General features: G+C 23.5%; 1 protein-coding gene across 2 annotated transcripts; it reads right to left on the bottom strand.

The window, feature by feature from the left end:
* Window positions 1-2,394: 2,394 nt before the first annotated feature.
* Window positions 2,395-4,077, bottom strand: LOC133817767 (uncharacterized). 2 transcript variants are annotated; one of them, XM_062250368.1, is made up of 2 exons: window positions 3,246-4,061; window positions 2,395-2,628 (listed from the first exon to the last, which is right to left on the bottom strand). In XM_062250368.1, the coding sequence occupies exons 1-2, from the start codon at window positions 3,504-3,506 to the stop codon at window positions 2,545-2,547; spliced, it is 345 nt and encodes a 114-aa protein (XP_062106352.1). In that variant the 5' UTR covers window positions 3,507-4,061; the 3' UTR covers window positions 2,395-2,544. The 2 variants fall into 2 exon arrangements, with proteins under 2 accessions (XP_062106352.1, XP_062106353.1); XM_062250369.1 differs by lacking the exon at window positions 2,395-2,628 and adding an exon at window positions 2,635-3,002 and having other exon boundaries at window positions 3,246-4,077.
* Window positions 4,078-23,838: the final 19,761 nt, after the last annotated feature.

Here is a 23,838-nt window from a genome sequence, read left to right as displayed (position 1 = left end):
AATTCCCACTTCTCAATATCATATTTAAGATGTGCAATTATTTTGTATTTTTAATGTTAAAAAATTTCAATATTAATTGTAAACTGCAATTGGCATCGCCGAAATTAGGGTCTGTATATTAATAAATTTTACACATCTAATTATAATTTTCGAAATTAGGGTTTAGATAGTTAGTTATTGTCTTTGAATATGAAGAGGTGCATTTAATATTTAACTTATATTCAATAATTAATTGTTCAAACTAATTATTAGTGTAGGCCCTAATTATACAAATGAATTAAATTTTCCAATTCTCAATACCATATTTATAATTTTAGAAAAAAAGACACAAAATTTAGCCCTATATTTTTGTAGCCGAAATTAATGATAAAAAATATATTTTTATATAATAATTAATTATTTACTAAATGCTAGGATATAGATAGTGTTTGAATCTTTCAATTTGAAGATGTGCATTAACAATTCCCACTTCTCAATACCATATTTAAGATGTGCAATTATTTTGTATTTTTAATGCTAAAAAATTTCAATATTAATTGTAAACCACAATAGGCATAGCCGAAATTAGGGTTTGTATATTAATAAATTTTACACATCTAATTATAATTTTTGAAATTAGGGTTTAGATAGTTAGTTATTGTCTTTGAATATGAAGATGTGCATTTAATATTTAACATATATTCAATATTTAAATGTTCAAACTAATTATTAGTGTAGGCCCTAATTATGCAAATGAATTAAATTTTCCAATTCTCAATATCATATTTATAATATTTGAAAAAAAACACAATAATTAGCCCTATATTGTTATAGCCGAAATTTAATGATAAAAAATGTATTTTTATATAATAATTAATTATTTACTAAATGCTAGGATATAGATAGTGTTTGAATCTTTCAATTTGAAGATGTGCATTAACAATTCCCACTTCTCAATACCATATTTAAGATGTGCAATTATTTTGTATTTTTAATGCTAAAAAATTTCAATATTAATTGTAAACCACAATAGGCATAGCCGAAATTAGGGTTTGTATATTAATAAATTTTACACATCTAATTATAATTTTCGAAATTAGGGTTTAGATAGTTAGTTATTGTCTTTGAATATGAAGATGTGCCTTTAATATTTAACATATATTCAATATTTAAATGTTCAAACTAATTATTAGTGTAGGCCCTAATTATGCAAATGAATTAAATTTTCCAATTCTCAATATCATATTTATAATATTTGAAAAAAAACACAATAATTAGCCCTATATTGTTATAACCGAAATTTAATGATAAAAAATGTATTTTTATATAATAATTATTTATTTACTAAATGCTAGGATATAGATAGTGTTTGAATCTTTCAATTTGAAGATGTGCATTAACAATTCCCACTTCTCAATACCATATTTAAGATGTGCAATTATTTTGTATTTTTATTGCTAAAAAATTTCAATATTAATTGTAAACCACAATTGGCATAGCCGAAATTAGGGTTTGTATATTAATAAATTTTACACATCTAATTATAATTTTCGAAATTAGGGTTTAGATAGTTAGTTATTGTCATTGAATATGAAGATGTGCATTTAATATTTAACATATATTCAATATTTAAATGTTCAAACTAATTATTAGTGTAGGCCCTAATTATGCAAATGAATTAAATTTTCCAATTCTCAATATCATATTTATAATATTTGAAAAAAATCACACAATAATTAACCCTATATTGTTATTGCCGAAATTAATGATAAAAAATGTATTTTTATATAATAATTAATTATTTACTAAATGCTAGGATATAGATAGTGTTTGAATCTTTCAATTTGAAGATGTGCATTAACAATTCCCACTTCTCAATACCATATTTAAGATGTGCAATTATTTTGTATATTTATTGCTAAAAAATTTCAATATTAATTGTAAACCACAATTGGCATAGCCGAAATTAGGGTTTGTATATTAATAAATTTTACACATCTAATTATAATTTTCGAAATTAGGGTTTAGATAGTTAGTTATTTTCTTTGAATATGAAGAGGTGCATTTAATATTTAACTTATATTCAATATTTAATTGTTCAAGTAAATTATTAGTGTAGGCCCTAATTATACAAATGAATTAAATTTTCCAATTCTCAATACCATATTTATAATTTTGGAAAAAAAGACACAATAATTAGCCCTATATTTTTGTAGCCGAAATTAATGATAAAAAATATATTTTTATATAATAATTAATTATTTACTAAATGCTATGATATAGATAGTGTTTGAATCTTTCAATCTGAAGATGTGCATTAACAATTCCCACTTCTCAATTGTAACGCCCCGATTTCCCGAGACGTTACTTAGGGAGTCCATTTAAAAATAATAAACAATAAATATTTTAAGACACTAAGAGAACATATTTATTTAAAATTTAAGCAGACAATGAGATCTCATTATTTTAAAAATAAAAATGTTGGACGCTAGGTTTAATAACGAAACATAAAGAAAATAACCATTCAAGTCTGAAAATTTAAAAACATAACATTTATTTCTAAAATCATAAAATAACTGGAGCCCAGCCTCTAACATGTTTCGTCCATGCCTCGAGCCCGCACCACTCACTGCTTTGCTTTGCCTTTACCTGCACACAGAGTACCCGTGAGCTAACGCCCAGTAAGAAGAGCTATGTAGGACATAACTCCCCAAACCAAGAAACATAAACTTTAAACTAAACATAACTAAATATCATAAGCACAATAATCATCGTGTGATATATAAACACCATATCACACTAACATAATGTGAGTTACACTCACACACATAAATACTAACAAGTCATGTTGATCGGACATGAAATGTAATCTGCCTTGCCTGCGCTGTACTCACACTCGGCATTCCCACGGTGGCACATAGTCTAGCCTGCGCTGTACTCACACTCGGCCGTTCCCTCGAGACATCGTTGCCCTGCCTGCGCTGTACTCACACTCGGCAGTTCCGTGGTGGCATCCTATTATCCTGAGTTATGCACACCCAAGATAATTCTTGCAAGTGCTATACTCACACAAGCAGCTAAAATCTAGTAGCACGCCTACTCTATCATCTAAGCATGTCTACTAACTAAAATTCCTAGCACTATCCTCATGCTAGTCAACCTAATGCAACAATTCAAGTCACAAAATAATTACATAAGTAAACAAATAAGAAAACAAGGTCGCACGCATAACGTACACCCTGTACGCAGATGTCCACTCTTCTTACCTTAAACAGTGCGTTTTCCGCTGACGTGTCTCGAACCACTCGCTGCGTCACCTCGATGACCGCTAGCTCCTCCATAAATACCCAGATCGGGTTCGCCGGAGCCTCGCCGGAATCTTCTTCTTCTCCGTCGCCGGCAAGATTCGAACTCCTCTTTCTACTTGTTTTTGACACTCCAAACCGGTTGGAATTTGTTCCCAAAGATCCCAGCACCTCAAATAACCCTTGAAGCTCAAGAAAATCGACCCATGATGGCCGGATCATGGTTGTCTTCCCCGTCGCCGGTGTACCGCCAAAAATGGTGGCCAAAATACAAGATTTTGTTTCAGAGCATTTTTGATCCGTTTCTTCACGTCCAAAACACCTCTTAGGGTCCCTCTAAGCTTTCTAAATACTTCAAACAAACCCGGAACCTCCCATGTTCTCTTAGATTCGAAATTATTCAAGAACACCCACTTTAATGGTGAAAACTTGTGATTTTTTAAAACGACCCTTCTAGCCCCTTTTGTCACGTCAAAAACGTTCTTTAGATCATAGGAAAGATATTTCAAACACTCAAAACCACCCAGAAATTTCCTAGAGCTCACAAACCCGAATTCTCCCTTTCTCTCTCTAGAAAAATTCAAGAATGTCTATTTTCTTCCACTAGTGCGACTCTCCCTCTCTTCCCACGATTTTTAACTGTTGAGAGGTCTTCTAAATCGTGCTTAAACAAAGAGAAACGAAGGCTTAACCACTTGGTTGTTGTTGATCGATTCTAACCCTATGTTTAAGGAATTTCTTGTATTTCTTTTAAAATAAAAATAAAAGAAATTGAGATATTATTATAGCTGATTTAAATTTCGAATTTAATCAGTTAATTGCATTTGAAATCATATTCTAATGTCATTTAAATGCCCCTCAACTAAATTCAAACACAGGGACATTATGGTCATTTTATAATTACATGCAATTACCATTATTTAATCAATTTAAATAATAATGCAATAAATCGTATAATGAAATAAAATGAATTCATATCATGTTATTAATATTATTATGCTCCTAATAATAATAACATTCACAACATAAATAAATAATTAAATTAACTCACGTAAGAAATCGAGAATCTTTATTATCATTGGAATCCATACATACCTAAACCCATAAATATGTAAAATGACAGAATACTCTCAGTGGCGAAATTATAAAATGACCCTTTCGAGAAAACGGATATTACATCAATACCATATTTAAGATGTGCAATTATTTTGTATTTTTAATGCTAAAAAATTTCAATATTAATTGTAAACCACAATAGGCATAGCCGAAATTAGGGTTTGTATATTTATAAATTTTACACATCTAATTATAATTTTCGAAATTAGGGTTTAGATAGTTAGTTATTGTCTTTGAATATGAAGAGGGGCATTTAATATTTAACATATATTCAATATTTAATTGGTCAAACTAATTATTAGTGTAGGCCCTAATTATACAAATGAATTAAATTTTCCAATTCTCAATACCATATTAATAATATTAGAAAAAAAGACACAATAATTAGCCCTATATTTTTGTAGCCGAAATTAATGATATAAAAGATATTTTTATATAGTAATTAATTATTTACTAAATGCTATGATATAGATAGTCTTTGAATCTTTCAATCTGAAGATGTGCATTAACAATTCCCACTTCTCAATACCATATTTAAGATGTGCAATTACTTTGTACTCTTAATGCTAGAAAATTTCAATATTAATTGTAAAACACAATAGGCATAGCCGAAATTAGGGTTTGTATATTAATAAATTTTACACATCTAATTATAATTTTCGAAATTAAGGTTTAGATAGTTAGTTATTGTCTTTGAATATGAAGATGTGCATTTAGTATTTAACATATATTCAATATTTAAATGTTCAAACTAATTATTAGTGTAGGCCCTAATTATGCAAATGAATTAAATTTTCCAATTCTCAATATCATATTTATAATATTTGAAAAAAAACACAATAATTAGCCATTTATTGTTATAGCCGAAATTAATGATATAAAATGTATTTTTATATAATAATTATTTATTTACTAAATGCTAGGATATAGATAGTGTTTGAATCTTTCAATTTGAAGATGTGCATTAACAATTCCCACTTCTCAATACCATATTTAAGATGTGCAATTATTTTGTATTTTTATTGCTAAAAAATGTCAATATTAATTGTAAACCACAATTGGCATAGCCGAAATTACGGTTTGTATATTAATAAATTTTACACATCTAATTATAATTTTTGAAATTAAGGTTTAGATAGTTAGTTATTGTCTTTGAATATGAAGATGTGCATTTAATATTTAACATATATTCAATATTTAAATGTTCAAACTAATTATTAGTGTAGGCCCTAATTATGCAAATGAATTAAATTTTCCAATTCTCAATACCATATTAATAATATTAGAAAAAAAGACACAATAATTAGCCCTATATTTTTGTAGCCGAAATTAATGATATAAAAGATATTTTTATATAATAATTAATTATTTACTAAATGCTATGATATAGATAGTCTTTGAATCTTTCAATCTGAAGATGTGCATTAACAATTCCCACTTCTCAATACCATATTTAAGATGTGCAATTATTTTGTATTCTTAATGCTAAAAAATTTCAATATTAATTGTAAAACACAATAGGCATAGCCGAAATTAGGGTTTGTATATTAATAAATTTTACACATCTAATTATTATTTTTGAAATTAAGGTTTAGATAGTTAGTTATTGTCTTTGAATATGAAGATGTGCATTTAGTATTTAACATATATTCAATATTTAAATGTTCAAACTAATTATTAGTGTAGGCCCTAATTATGCAAATGAATTAAATTTTCCAATTCTCAATATCATATTTATAATATTTGAAAAAAAACACAATAATTAGGCATTTATGGTTATAGCCGAAATTAATGATATAAAAGATATTTTTATATAATAATTAATTATTTACTAAATGCTAGAATATAGAGAGTGTTTGAATCTTTCAATCTGAAGATGTGCATTAACAATTCCCACTTCTCAATACCTTATTTAAGATGTGCAATTACTTTGTACTCTTCATGCTAGAAAATTTCAATATTAATTGTAAAACACAATAGGCATAGCCGAAATTAGGGTTTGTATATTAATAAATTTTACACATCTAATTATAATTTTCGAAATTAAGGTTTAGATAGTTAGTTATTGTCTTTGAATATGAAGATGTGCATTTAGTATTTAACATATATTCAATATTTAAATGTTCAAACTAATTATTAGTGTAGGCCCTAATTATGCAAATGAATTAAATTTTCCAATTCTCAATATCATATTTATAATATTTGAAAAAAAACACAATAATTAGCCATTTATTGTTATAGCCGAAATTAATGATATAAAATGTATTTTTATATAATAATTAATTATTTACTAAATGCTAGGATATAGATAGTGTTTGAATCTTTCAATTTGAAGATGTGCATTAACAATTCCCACTTCTCAATACCATATTTAAGATGTGCAAATATTTTGTATTTTTATTGCTAAAAAATGTCAATATTAATTGTAAACCACAATTGGCATAGCCGAAATTAGGGTTTGTATATTAATAAATTTTACACATCTAATTATAATTTTTGAAATTAAGGTTTAGATAGTTAGTTATTGTCTTTGAATATGAAGATGTGCATTTAATATTTAACATATATTCAATATTTAAATGTTCAAACTAATTATTAGTGTAGGCCCTAATTATGCAAATGAATTAAATTTTCCAATTCTCAATATCATATTTATAATATTTGAAAAAAAACACAATAATTAACCCTATATTGTTATAGCCGAAATTAATGATATAAAATGTATTTTTATATAATAATTAATTATTTACAAAATGCTAGGATATAGATAGTGTTTGAATCTTTCAATTTGAAGATGTGCATTAACAATTCCCACTCCTCAATACCATATTTAAGATGTGCAATTATTTTGTATTTTTAATGTTAAAAAATTTAAATATTAATTGTAAACCGCAATTGGCATAGCCGAAATTAGGGTCTGCATATTAGTAAATTTTACACATCTAATTATAATTTTTGAAATTAGGGTTTAGATATTTAGTTATTGTCTTCGAATATGAGGAGGTGCATTTAATATTTAACAAATATTCAATATTTAAATGTTCAATCTAATTATTTGTGTATGCCCTAATTATGCAAATGAATTAAATTTTCCAATTCTCAATATCATATTTATAATATTTGAAAAAAACACAATAATTAGCCCTATATTGTTATAGCCAAAATTAATGATAAAAAATATATTTTTATATAATAATTGATTATTTAATAAATGTCAGGATATAGATAGTCTTTGAATCTTTCAATTTGAAGAGGTACATTAACAATTCCCACTTCTCAATATCATATTTAAGATGTGCAATTATTTTGTATTTTTAATGTTAAAAAATTTCAATATTAATTGTAAACCGCAACTGGCATAGACGAAATTAGGGTTTGTATATTTATAAATTTTACACATCTAATTATAATTTTCGAAATTAGGGTTTAGATAGTTAGTTATTGTCTTTGAATATGAAGAGGGGCATTTAATATTTAACATATATTCAATATTTAATTGGTCAAACTAATTATTAGTGTAGGCCCTAATTATACAAATGAATTAAATTTTCCAATTCTCAATACCATATTAATAATATTAGAAAAAAAGACACAATAATTAGCCCTATATTTTTGTAGCCGAAATTAATGATATAAAAGATATTTTTATATAGTAATTAATTATTTACTAAATGCTATGATATAGATAGTCTTTGAATCTTTCAATCTGAAGATGTGCATTAACAATTCCCACTTCTCAATACCATATTTAAGATGTGCAATTACTTTGTACTCTTAATGCTAGAAAATTTCAATATTAATTGTAAAACACAATAGGCATAGCCGAAATTAGGGTTTGTATATTAATAAATTTTACACATCTAATTATAATTTTCGAAATTAAGGTTTAGATAGTTAGTTATTGTCTTTGAATATGAAGATGTGCATTTAGTATTTAACATATATTCAATATTTAAATGTTCAAACTAATTATTAGTGTAGGCCCTAATTATGCAAATGAATTAAATTTTCCAATTCTCAATATCATATTTATAATATTTGAAAAAAAACACAATAATTAGCCATTTATTGTTATAGCCGAAATTAATGATATAAAATGTATTTTTATATAATAATTAATTATTTACTAAATGCTAGGATATAGATAGTGTTTGAATCTTTCAATTTGAAGATGTGCATTAACAATTCCCACTTCTCAATACCATATTTAAGATGTGCAATTATTTTGTATTTTTATTGCTAAAAAATGTCAATATTAATTGTAAACCACAATTGGCATAGCCGAAATTAGGGTTTGTATATTAATAAATTTTACACATCTAATTATAATTTTTGAAATTAAGGTTTAGATAGTTAGTTATTGTCTTTGAATATGAAGATGTGCATTTAATATTTAACATATATTCAATATTTAAATGTTCAAACTAATTATTAGTGTAGGCCCTAATTATGCAAATGAATTAAATTTTCCAATTCTCAATATCATATTTATAATATTTGAAAAAAAACACAATAATTAACCCTATATTGTTATAGCCGAAATTAATGTTAAAAAATGTATTTTTATATAATAATTAATTATTTACTAAATGCTAGGATATAGATAGTGTTTGAATCTTTCAATTTGAAGATGTGCATTAACAATTCCCACTCCTCAATACCATATTTAAGATGTGCAATTATTTTGTATTTTTATTGCTAAAAAATGTCAATATTAATTGTAAACCACAATTGGCATAGCCGAAATTAGGGTTTGTATATTAATAAATTTTACACATCTAATTATAATTTTTGAAATTAAGGTTTAGATAGTTAGTTATTGTCTTTGAATATGAAGATGTGCATTTAATATTTAACATATATTCAATATTTAAATGTTCAATCTAATTATTTGTGTATGCCCTAATTATGCAAATGAATTAAATTTTCCAATTCTCAATATCATATTTATAATATTGAAAAAACACAATAATTAGCCCTATATTGTAATAGCCAAAATTAATGATAAAAAATATATTTTTATATAATAATTGATTATTTAATAAATGTCAGGATATAGATAGTCTTTGAATCTTTTAATTTGAAGAGGTACATTAACAATTCCCACTTCTCAATATCATATTTAAGATGTGCAATTATTTTGTATTTTTAATGTTAAAAAATTTCAATATTAATTGTAAACCGCAACTGGCATAGCCGAAATTAGGGTTTGTATATTTATAAATTTTACACATCTAATTATAATTTTCGAAATTAGGGTTTAGATAGTTAGTTATTGTCTTTGAATATGAAGAGGGGCATTTAATATTTAACATATATTCAATATTTAATTGTTCAAACTAATTATTAGTGTAGGCCCTAATTATACAAATGAATTAAATTTTCCAATTCTCAATACCATATTAATAATATTAGAAAAAAAGACACAATAATTAGCCCTATATTTTTGTAGCCGAAATTAATGATATAAAAGATATTTTTATATAGTAATTAATTATTTACTAAATGCTATGATATAGATAGTCGTTGAATCTTTCAATCTGAAGATGTGCATTAACAATTCCCACTTCTCAATACCATATTTAAGATGTGCAATTATTTTGTACTCTTAATGCTAGAAAATTTCAATATTAATTGTAAAACACAATAGGCATAGCCGAAATTAGGGTTTGTATATTAATAAATTTTACACATCTAATTATAATTTTCGAAATTAAGGTTTAGATAGTTAGTTATTGTCTTTGAATATGAAGATGTGCATTTAGTATTTAACATATATTCAATATTTAAATGTTCAAACTAATTATTAGTGTAGGCCCTAATTATGCAAATGAATTAAATTTTCCAATTCTCAATATCATATTTATAATATTTTTAAAAAAACACAATAATTAGCCATTTATTGTTATAGCCGAAATTAATGATATAAAATGTATTTTTACATAATAATTAATTATTTACTAAATGCTATGATATAGATAGTGTTTGAATCTTTCAATTTGAAGATGTGCATTAACAATTCCCACTTCTCAATACCATATTTAAGATGTGCAATTATTTTGTATTTTTATTGCTAAAAAATGTCAATATTAATTGTAAACCACAATTGTCATAGCCGAAATTAGGGTTTGTATATTAATAAATTTTACACATCTAATTATAATTTTTGAAATTAAGGTTTAGATAGTTAGTTATTGTCTTTGAATATGAAGATGTGCATTTAATATTTAACATATATTCAATATTTAAATGTTCAAACTAATTATTAGTGTAGGCCCTAATTATGCAAATGAATTAAATTTTCCCAATCTCAATATCATATTTATAATATTTGAAAAAAAACACAATAATTAACCCTATATTGTTATAGCCGAAATTAATGTTAAAAAATGTATTTTTATATAATAATTAATTATTTACTAAATGCTAGGATATAGATAGTGTTTGAATCTTTCAATTTGAAGATGTGCATTAACAATTCCCACTTCTCAATACCATATTTAAGATGTGCAATTATTTTGTATTTTTATTGCTAAAAAATGTCAATATTAATTGTAAACCACAATTGGCATAGCCGAAATTAAGGTTTGTATATTAATAAATTTTACACATCTAATTATAATTTTTGAAATTAAGGTTTAGATAGTTAGTTATTGTCTTTGAATATGAAGATGTGCATTTAATATTTAACATATATTCAATATTTAAATGTTCAATCTAATTATTAGTGTAGGCCCTAATTATGCAAATGAATAAAATTTTCCAATTCTCAATATCATATTTATAATATTGAAAAAACACAATAATTAGCCCTATATTGTAATAGCCAAAAATAATGATAAAAAATATATTTTTATATAATAATTGATTATTTAATAAATGTCAGGATATAGATAGTCTTTGAATCTTTTAATTTGAAGAGGTACATTAACAATTCCCACTTCTCAATATCATATTTAAGATGTGCAATTATTTTGTATTTTTAATGTTAAAAAATTTCAATATTAATTGTAAACTGCAATTGGCATCGCCGAAATTAGGGTCTGTATATTAATAAATTTTACACATCTAATTATAATTTTCGAAATTAGGGTTTAGATAGTTAGTTATTGTCTTTGAATATGAAGAGGTGCATTTAATATTTAACTTATATTCAATAATTAATTGTTCAAACTAATTATTAGTGTAGGCCCTAATTATACAAATGAATTAAATTTTCCAATTCTCAATACCATATTTATAATTTTAGAAAAAAAGACACAAAATTTAGCCCTATATTTTTGTAGCCGAAATTAATGATAAAAAATATATTTTTATATAATAATTAATTATTTACTAAATGCTAGGATATAGATAGTGTTTGAATCTTTCAATTTGAAGATGTGCATTAACAATTCCCACTTCTCAATACCATATTTAAGATGTGCAATTATTTTGTATTTTTAATGCTAAAAAATTTCAATATTAATTGTAAACCACAATAGGCATAGCCGAAATTAGGGTTTGTATATTAATAAATTTTACACATCTAATTATAATTTTTGAAATTAGGGTTTAGATAGTTAGTTATTGTCTTTGAATATGAAGATGTGCATTTAATATTTAACATATATTCAATATTTAAATGTTCAAACTAATTATTAGTGTAGGCCCTAATTATGCAAATGAATTAAATTTTCCAATTCTCAATATCATATTTATAATATTTGAAAAAAAACACAATAATTAGCCCTATATTGTTATAGCCGAAATTTAATGATAAAAAATGTATTTTTATATAATAATTAATTATTTACTAAATGCTAGGATATAGATAGTGTTTGAATCTTTCAATTTGAAGATGTGCATTAACAATTCCCACTTCTCAATACCATATTTAAGATGTGCAATTATTTTGTATTTTTAATGCAAAAAAATTTCAATATTAATTGTAAACCACAATAGGCATAGCCGAAATTAGGGTTTGTATATTAATAAATTTTACACATCTAATTATAATTTTCGAAATTAGGGTTTAGATAGTTAGTTATTGTCTTTGAATATGAAGATGTGCCTTTAATATTTAACATATATTCAATATTTAAATGTTCAAACTAATTATTAGTGTAGGCCCTAATTATGCAAATGAATTAAATTTTCCAATTCTCAATATCATATTTATAATATTTGAAAAAAAACACAATAATTTGCCCTATATTGTTATAGCCGAAATTTAATGATAAAAAATGTATTTTTATATAATAATTATTTATTTACTAAATGCTAGGAAATAGATAGTGTTTGAATCTTTCAATTTGAAGATGTGCATTAACAATTCCCACTTCTCAATACCATATTTAAGATGTGCAATTATTTTGTATTTTTATTGCTAAAAAATTTCAATATTAATTGTAAACCACAATTGGCATAGCCGAAATTAGGGTTTGTATATTAATAAATTTTACACATCTAATTATAATTTTCGAAATTAGGGTTTAGATAGTTAGTTATTGTCATTGAATATGAAGATGTGCATTTAATATTTAACATATATTCAATATTTAAATGTTCAAACTAATTATTAGTGTAGGCCCTAATTATGCAAATGAATTAAATTTTCCAATTCTCAATATCATATTTATAATATTTGAAAAAAATCACACAATAATTAACCCTATATTGTTATTGCTGAAATTAATGATAAAAAATGTATTTTTATATAATAATTAATTATTTACTAAATGCTAGGATATAGATAGTGTTTGAATCTTTCAATTTGAAGATGTGCATTAACAATTCCCACTTCTCAATACCATATTTAAGATGTGCAATTATTTTGTATATTTATTGCTAAAAAATTTCAATATTAATTGTAAACCACAATTGGCATAGCCGAAATTAGGGTTTGTATATTAATAAATTTTACACATCTAATTATAATTTTCGAAATTAGGGTTTAGATAGTTAGTTATTTTCTTTGAATATGAAGAGGTGCATTTAATATTTAACTTATATTCAATATTTAATTGTTCAAGTAAATTATTAGTGTAGGCCCTAATTATACAAATGAATTAAATTTTCCAATTCTCAATACCATATTTATAATTTTGGAAAAAAAGACACAATAATTAGCCCTATATTTTTGTAGCCGAAATTAATGATAAAAAATATATTTTTATATAATAATTAATTATTTACTAAATGCTATAATATAGATAGTGTTTGAATCTTTCAATCTGAAGATGTGCATTAACAATTCCCACTTCTCAATACCATATTTAAGATGTGCAATTATTTTGTATTTTTAATGCTAAAAAATTTCAATATTAATTGTAAACCACAATAGGCATAGCCGAAATTAGGGTTTGTATATTAATAAATTTTACACATCTAATTATAATTTTTGAAATTAGGGTTTAGATAGTAAGTTATTGTCTTTGAATATGAAGATGTGCATTTAGTATTTAACATATATTCAATATTTAAATGTTCAAACTAATTATTAGTGTAGGCCCTAATTATGCAAATGAATTAAATTTTCCAATTCTCAATACCATATTAATAATATTAGAAAAAAAGACTCAATAATTAGCCCTATATTTTTGTAGCCGAAATTAATGATATAAAAGATATTTTTATATAATAATTAATTATTTACTAAATGCTATGATATAGATAGTCTTTGAATCTTTCAATCTGAAGATGTGCATTAACAATTCCCACTTCTCAATACCATATTTAAGATGTGCAATTATTTTGTATTCTTAATGCTAAAAAATTTCAATATTAATTGTAAAACACAATAGGCATAGCCGAAATTAGGGTTTGTATATTAATAAATTTTACACATCTAATTATTATTTTTGAAATTAAGGTTTAGATAGTTAGTTATTGTCTTTGAATATGAAGATGTGCATTTAGTATTTAACATATATTCAATATTTAAATGTTCAAACTAATTATTAGTGTAGGCCCTAATTATGCAAATGAATTAAATTTTCCAATTCTCAATATCATATTTATAATATTTGAAAAAAAACACAATAATTAGCCCTATATTGTTATAGCCGAAATTTAATGATAAAAAATGTATTTTTATATAATAATTAATTATTTACTAAATGCTAGGATATAGATAGTGTTTGAATCTTTCAATTTGAAGATGTGCATTAACAATTCCCACTTCTCAATACCATATTTAAGATGTGCAATTATTTTGTATTTTTAATGCTAAAAAATTTCAATATTAATTGTAAACCACAATAGGCATAGCCGAAATTAGGGTTTGTATATTAATAAATTTTACACATCTAATTATAATTTTCGAAATTAGGGTTTAGATAGTTAGTTATTTTCTTTGAATATGAAGATGTGCCTTTAATAGTTAACATATATTCAATATTTAAATGTTCAAACTAATTATTAGTGTAGGCCCTAATTATGCAAATGAATTAAATTTTCCAATTCTCAATATCATATTTATAATATTTGAAAAAAAACACAATAATTAGCCCTATATTGTTATAGCCGAAATTTAATGATAAAAAATGTATTTTTATATAATAATTATTTATTTACTAAATGCTAGGATATAGATAGTGTTTGAATCTTTCAATTTGAAGATGTGCATTAACAATTCCCACTTCTCAATACCATATTTAAGATGTGCAATTATTTTGTATTTTTATTGCTAAAAAATTTCAATATTAATTGTAAACCACAATTGGCATAGCCGAAATTAGGGTTTGTATATTAATAAATTTTACACATCTAATTATAATTTTCGAAATTAGGGTTTAGATAGTTAGTTATTGTCATTGAATATGAAGATGTGCATTTAATATTTAACATATATTCAATATTTAAATGTTCAAACTAATTATTAGTGTAGGCCCTAATTATGCAAATGAATTAAATTTTCCAATTCTCAATATCATATTTATAATATTTGAAAAAAATCACACAATAATTAACCCTATATTGTTATTGCCGAAATTAATGATAAAAAATGTATTTTTATATAATAATTAATTATTTACTAAATGCTAGGATATAGATAGTGTTTGAATCTTTCAATTTGAAGATGTGCATTAACAATTCCCACTTCTCAATACCATATTTAAGATGTGCAATTATTTTGTATATTTATTGCTAAAAAATTTCAATATTAATTGTAAACCACAATTGGCATAGCCGAAATTAGGGTTTGTATATTAATAAATTTTACACATCTAATTATAATTTTCGAAATTAGGGTTTAGATAGTTAGTTATTTTCTTTGAATATGAAGAGGTGCATTTAATATTTAACTTATATTCAATATTTAATTGTTCAAGTAAATTATTAGTGTAGGCCCTAATTATACAAATGAATTAAATTTTCCAATTCTCAATACCATATTTATAATTTTGGAAAAAAAGACACAATAATTAGCCCTATATTTTTGTAGCCGAAATTAATGATAAAAAATATATTTTTATATAATAATTAATTATTTACTAAATGCTATGATATAGATAGTGTTTGAATCTTTCAATCTGAAGATGTGCATTAACAATTCCCACTTCTCAATACCATATTTAAGATGTGCAATTATTTTGTATTTTTAATGCTAAAAAATTTCAATGTTAATTGTAAACCACAATAGGCATAGCCGAAATTAGGGTTTGTATATTAATAAATTTTACACATCTAATTATAATTTTTGAAATTAGGGTTTAGATAGTAAGTTATTGTCTTTGAATATGAAGATGTGCATTTAGTATTTAACATATATTCAATATTTAAATGTTCAAACTAATTATTAGTGTAGGCCCTAATTATGCAAATGAATTAAATTTTCCAATTCTCAATACCATATTAATAATATTAGAAAAAAAGACACAATAATTAGCCCTATATTTTTGTAGCCGAAATTAATGATATAAAAGATATTTTTATATAATAATTAATTATTTACTAAATGCTATGATATAGATAGTCTTTGAATCTTTCAATCTGAAGATGTGCATTAACAATTCCCACTTCTCAATACCATATTTAAGATGTGCAATTATTTTGTATTCTTAATGCTAAAAAATTTCAATATTAATTGTAAAACACAATAGGCATAGCCGAAATTAGGGTTTGTATATTAATAAATTTTACACATCTAATTATTATTTTTGAAATTATGGTTTAGATAGTAAGTTATTGTCTTTGAATATGAAGATGTGCATTTAGTATTTAACATATATTCAATATTTAAATGTTCAAACTAATTATTAGTGTAGGCCCTAATTATGCAAATGAATTAAATTTTCCAATTCTCAATATCATATTTATAATATTTGAAAAAAAACACAATAATTAGGCATTTATGGTTATAGCCGAAATTAATGATATAAAAGATATTTTTATATAATAATTAATTATTTACTAAATGCTATGATATAGATAGTCTTTGAATCTTTCAATCTGAAGATGTGCATTAACAATTCCCACTTCTCAATACCATATTTAAGATGTGCAATTATTTTGTATGTTTATTGCTAAAAAATTTCAATATTAATTGTAAACCACAATTGGCATAGCCGAAATTAGGGTTTGTATATTAATAAATTTTACACATCTAATTATAATTTTCGAAATTAGGGTTTAGATAGTTAGTTATTGTCATTGAATATGAAGATGTGCATTTAATATTTAACATATATTCAATATTTAAATGTTCAAACTAATTATTAGTGTAGGCCCTAATTATGCAAATGAATTAAATTTTCCAATTCTCAATATCATATTTATAATATTTGAAAAAAATCACACAATAATTAACCCTATATTGTTATTGCCGAAATTAATGATAAAAAATGTATTTTTATATAATAATTAATTATTTACTAAATGCTAGGATATAGATAGTGTTTGAATCTTTCAATTTGAAGATGTGCATTAACAATTCCCACTTCTCAATACCATATTTAAGATGTGCAATTATTTTGTATATTTATTGCAAAAAAATTTCAATATTAATTGTAAACCACAATTGGCATAGCCGAAATTAGGGTTTGTATATTAATAAATTTTACACATCTAATTATAATTTTCGAAATTAGGGTTTAGATAGTTAGTTATTGTCTTTGAATATGAAGAGGTGCATTTAATATTTAACTTATATTCAATAATTAATTGTTCAAACTAATTATTAGTGTAGGCCCTAATTATACAAATGAATTAAATTTTCCAATTCTCAATACCATATTTATAATTTTAGAAAAAAAGACACAATATTTAGCCCTATATTTTTGTTGCCGAAATTAATGATAAAAAATATATTTTTATATAATAATTAATTATTTACTAAATGCTAGGATATAGATAGTGTTTGAATCTTTCAATTTGAAGATGTGCATTAACAATTCCCACTTCTCAATACCATATTTAAGATGTGCAATTATTTTGTATTTTTAATGCTAAAAAATTTCAATATTAATTGTAAACCACAATAGGCATAGCCGAAATTAGGTTTTGTATATTAATAAATTTTACACATCTAATTATAATTTTTGAAATTAGGGTTTAGATAGTTAGTTATTGTCTTTGAATATGAAGATGTGCATTTAATATTTAACATATATTCAATATTTAAATGTTCAAACTAATTATTAGTGTAGGCCCTAATTATGCAAATGAATTAAATTTTCCAATTCTCAATATCATATTTATAATATTTGAAAAAAAACACAATAATTAGCCCTATATTGTTATAGCCGAAATTTAATGATAAAAAATGTATTTTTATATAATAATTAATTATTTACTAAATGCTAGGATATAGATAGTGTTTGAATCTTTCAATCTGAAGATGTGCATTAACAATTCCCACTTCTCAATACCATATTTAAGATGTGCAATTATTTTGTATTTTTAATGCTAAAAAATTTCAATATTAATTGTAAACCACAATAGGCATAGCCGAAATTAGGGTTTGTATATTAATAAATTTTACACATCTAATTATAATTTTCGAAATTAGGGTTTAGATAGTTAGTTATTGTCTTTGAATATGAAGATGTGCCTTTAATATTTAACATATATTCAATATTTAAATGTTCAAACTAATTATTAGTGTAGGCCCTAATTATGCAAATGAATTAAATTTTCCAATTCTCAATATCATATTTATAATATTTGAAAAAAAACACAATAATTAGCCCTATATTGTTATAGCCGAAATTTAATGATAAAAAATGTATTTTTATATAGTAATTATTTATTTACTAAATGCTAGGATATAGATAGTGTTTGAATCTTTCAATTTGAAGATGTGCATTAACAATTCCCACTTCTCAATACCATATTTAAAATGTGCAATTATTTTGTATTTTTATTGCTAAAAAATTTCAATATTAATTGTAAACCACAATTGGCATAGCCGAAATTAGGGTTTGTATATTAATAAATTTTACACATCTAATTATAATTTTTGAAATTAAGGTTTAGATTGTTAGTTATTGTCGTTGAATATGAAGATGTGCATTTAATATTTAACATATATTCAATATTTAAATGTTCAAACTAATTATTAGTGTAGGCCCTAATTATGCAAATGAATTAAATTTTCCAATTCTCAATATCATATTTATAATATTTGAAAAAAAACACAATAATTAGCCCTATATTGTTATAGCCGAAATTTAATGATAAAAAATGTATTTTTATATAATAATTATTTATTTACTAAATGCTAGGATATAGATAGTGTTTGAATCTTTCAATTTGAAGATGTGCATTAACAATTCCCACTTCTCAATACCATATTTAAGATGTGCAATTATTTTGTATGTTTATTGCTAAAAAATTTCAATATTAATTGTAAACCACAATTGGCATAGCCGAAATTAGGGTTTGTATATTAATAAATTTTACACATCTAATTATAATTTTCGAAATTAGGGTTTAGATAGTTAGTTATTGTCATTGAATATGAAGATGTGCATTTAATATTTAACATATATTCAATATTTAAATGTTCAAACTAATTATTAGTGTAGGCCCTAATTATGCAAATGAATTAAATTTTCCAATTCTCAATATCATATTTATAATATTTGAAAAAAATCACACAATAATTAACCCTATATTGTTATTGCCGAAATTAATGATAAAAAATGTATTTTTATATAATAATTAATTATTTACTAAATGCTAGGATATAGATAGTGTTTGAATCTTTCAATTTGAAGATGTGCATTAACAATTCCCACTTCTCAATACCATATTTAAGATGTGCAATTATTTTGTATATTTATTGCTAAAAAATTTCAATATTAATTGTAAACCACAATTGGCATAGCCGAAATTAGGGTTTGTATATTAATAAATTTTACACATCTAATTATAATTTTCGAAATTAGGGTTTAGATAGTTAGTTATTTTCTTTGAATATGAAGAGGTGCATTTAATATTTAACTTATATTCAATATTTAATTGTTCAAGTAAATTATTAGTGTAGGCCCTAATTATACAAATGAATTAAATTTTCCAATTCTCAATACCATATTTATAATTTTGGAAAAAAAGACACAATAATTAGCCCTATATTTTTGTAGCCGAAATTAATGATAAAAAATATATTTTTATATAATAATTAATTATTTACTAAATGCTATGATATAGATAGTGTTTGAATCTTTCAATCTGAAGATGTGCATTAACAATTCCCACTTCTCAATACCATATTTAAGATGTGCAATTATTTTGTATTTTTAATGCTAAAAAATTTCAATATTAATTGTAAACCACAATAGGCATTGCCGAAATTAGGGTTTGTATATTTATAAATTTTACACATCTAATTATAATTTTCGAAATTAGGGTTTAGATAGTTAGTTATTGTCTTTGAATATGAAGAGGGGCATTTAATATTTAACATATATTCAATATTTAATTGGTCAAACTAATTATTAGTGTAGGCCCTAATTATACAAATGAATTAAATTTTCCAATTCTCAATACCATATTAATAATATTAGAAAAAAAGACACAATAATTAGCCCTATATTTTTGTAGCCGAAATTAATGATATAAAAGATATTTTTATATAGTAATTAATTATTTACTAAATGCTATGATATAGATAGTCTTTGAATCTTTCAATCTGAAGATGTGCATTAACAATTCCCACTTCTCAATACCATATTTAAGATGTGCAATTACTTTGTACTCTTAATGCTAGAAAATTTCAATATTAATTGTAAAACACAATAGGCATAGCCGAAATTAGGGTTTGTATATTAATAAATTTTACACATCTAATTATAATTTTCGAAATTAGGGTTTAGATAGTTAGTTATTGTCTTTGAATATGAAGAGGGGCATTTAATATTTAACATATATTCAATATTTAATTGGTCAAACTAATTATTAGTGTAGGCCCTAATTATACAAATGAATTAAATTTTCCAATTCTCAATACCATATTAATAATATTAGAAAAAAAGACACAATAATTAGCCCTATATTTTTGTAGCCGAAATTAATGATATAAAAGATATTTTTATATAGTAATTAATTATTTACTAAATGCTATGATATAGATAGTCTTTGAATCTTTCAATCTGAAGATGTGCATTAACAATTCCCACTTCTCAATACCATATTTAAGATGTGCAATTACTTTGTACTCTTAATGCTAGAAAATTTCAATATTAATTGTAAAACACAATAGGCATAGCCGAAATTAGGGTTTGTATATTAATAAATTTTACACATCTAATTATAATTTTCGAAATTAAGGTTTAGATAGTTAGTTATTGTCTTTGAATATGAAGATGTGCATTTAGTATTTAACATATATTCAATATTTAAATGTTCAAACTAATTATTAGTGTAGGCCCTAATTATGCAAATGAATTAAATTTTCCAATTCTCAATATCATATTTATAATATTTGAAAAAAAACACAATAATTAGCCATTTATTGTTATAGCCGAAATTAATGATATAAAATGTATTTTTATATAATAATTAATTATTTACTAAATGCTAGGATATAGATAGTGTTTGAATCTTTCAATTTGAAGATGTGCATTAACAATTCCCACTTCTCAATACCATATTTAAGATGTGCAATTATTTTGTATTTTTATTGCTAAAAAATGTCAATATTAATTGTAAACCACAATTGGCATAGCCGAAATTAGGGTTTGTATATTAATAAATTTTACACATCTAATTATAATTTTTGAAATTAAGGTTTAGATAGTTAGTTATTGTCTTTGAATATGAAGATGTGCATTTAATATTTAACATATATTCAATATTTAAATGTTCAAACTAATTATTAGTGTAGGCCCTAATTATGCAAATGAATTAAATTTTCCAATTCTCAATATCATATTTATAATATTTGAAAAAAAACACAATAATTAACCCTATATTGTTATAGCCGAAATTAATGTTAAAAAATGTATTTTTATATAATAATTAATTATTTACTAAATGCTAGGATATAGATAGTGTTTGAATCTTTCAATTTGAAGATGTGCATTAACAATTCCCACTCCTCAATACCATATTTAAGATGTGCAATTATTTTGTATTTTTATTGCTAAAAAATGTCAATATTAATTGTAAACCACAATTGGCATAGCCGAAATTAGGGTTTGTATATTAATAAATTTTACACATCTAATTATAATTTTTGAAATTAAGGTTTAGATAGTTAGTTATTGTCTTTGAATATGAAGATGTGCATTTAATATTTAACATATATTCAATATTTAAATGTTCAAACTAATTATTAGTGTAGGCCCTAATTATGCAAATGAATTAAATTTTCCAATTCTCAATATCATATTTATAATATTTGAAAAAAAACACAATAATTAACCCTATATTGTTATAGCCGAAATTAATGTTAAAAAATGTATTTTTATATAATAATTAATTATTTACTAAATGCTAGGATATAGATAGTGTTTGAATCTTTCAATTTGAAGATGTGCATTAACAATTCCCACTCCTCAATACCATATTTAAGATGTGCAATTATTTTGTATTTTTATTGCTAAAAAATGTCAATATTAATTGTAAACCACAATTGGCATAGCCGAAATTAGGGTTTGTATATTAATAAATTTTACACATCTAATTATAATTTTTGAAATTAAGGTTTAGATAGTTAGTTATTGTCTTTGAATATGAAGATGTGCATTTAATATTTAACATATATTCAATATTTAAATGTTCAATCTAATTATTAGTGTAGGCCCTAATTATGCAAATGAATAAAATTTTCCAATTCTCAATATCATATTTATAATATTGAAAAAACACAATAATTAGCCCTATATTGTAATAGCCAAAATTAATGATAAAAAATATATTTTTATATAATAATTGATTATTTAATAAATGTCAGGATATAGATAGTCTTTGAATCTTTTAATTTGAAGAGGTACATTAACAATTTCCACTTCTCAATATCATATTTAAGATGTGCAATTATTTTGTATTTTTAATGTTAAAAAATTTCAATATTAATTGTAAACCGCAACTGGCATAGCCGAAATTAGGGTTTGTATATTTATAAATTTTACACATCTAATTATAATTTTCGAAATTAGGGTTTAGATAGTTAGTTATTGTCTTTGAATATGAAGAGGGGCATTTAATATTTAACATATATTCAATATTTAATTGTTCAAACTAATTATTAGTGTAGGCCCTAATTATACAAATGAATTAAATTTTCCAATTCTCAATACCATATTAATAATATTAGAAAAAAAGACACAATAATTAGCCCTATATTTTTGTAGCCGAAATTAATGATATAAAAGATATTTTTATATAGTAATTAATTATTTACTAAATGCTATGATATAGATAGTCGTTGAATCTTTCAATCTGAAGATGTGCATTAACAATTCCCACTTCTCAATACCATATTTAAGATGTGCAATTACTTTGTACTCTTAATGCTAGAAAATTTCAATATTAATTGTAAAACACAATAGGCATAGCCGAAATTAGGGTTTGTATATTAATAAATTTTACACATCTAATTATAATTTTCGAAATTAAGGTTTAGATAGTTAGTTATTGTCTTTGAATATGAAGATGTGCATTTAGTATTTAACATATATTCAATATTTAAATGTTCAAACTAATTATTAGTGTAGGCCCTAATTATGCAAATGAATTAAATTTTCCAATTCTCAATATCATATTTATAATATTTGAAAAAAAACACAATAATTAGCCATTTATTGTTATAGCCGAAATTAATGATATAAAATGTATTTTTATATAATAATTAATTATTTACTAAATGCTAGGATATAGATAGTGTTTGAATCTTTCAATTTGAAGATGTGCATTAACAATTCCCACTTCTCAATACCATATTTAAGATGTGCAATTATTTTGTATTTTTATTGCTAAAAAATGTCAATATTAATTGTAAACCACAATT

This window comes from Humulus lupulus, chromosome 2 (assembly GCF_963169125.1).
Source record: "Humulus lupulus chromosome 2, drHumLupu1.1, whole genome shotgun sequence".
In the NCBI taxonomy this organism is placed as follows: Eukaryota; Viridiplantae; Streptophyta; class Magnoliopsida; order Rosales; family Cannabaceae; genus Humulus; species Humulus lupulus.
Note: the sequence above shows the minus strand (reverse complement) of the source record. Positions and strands in the feature narration are given on the sequence as shown.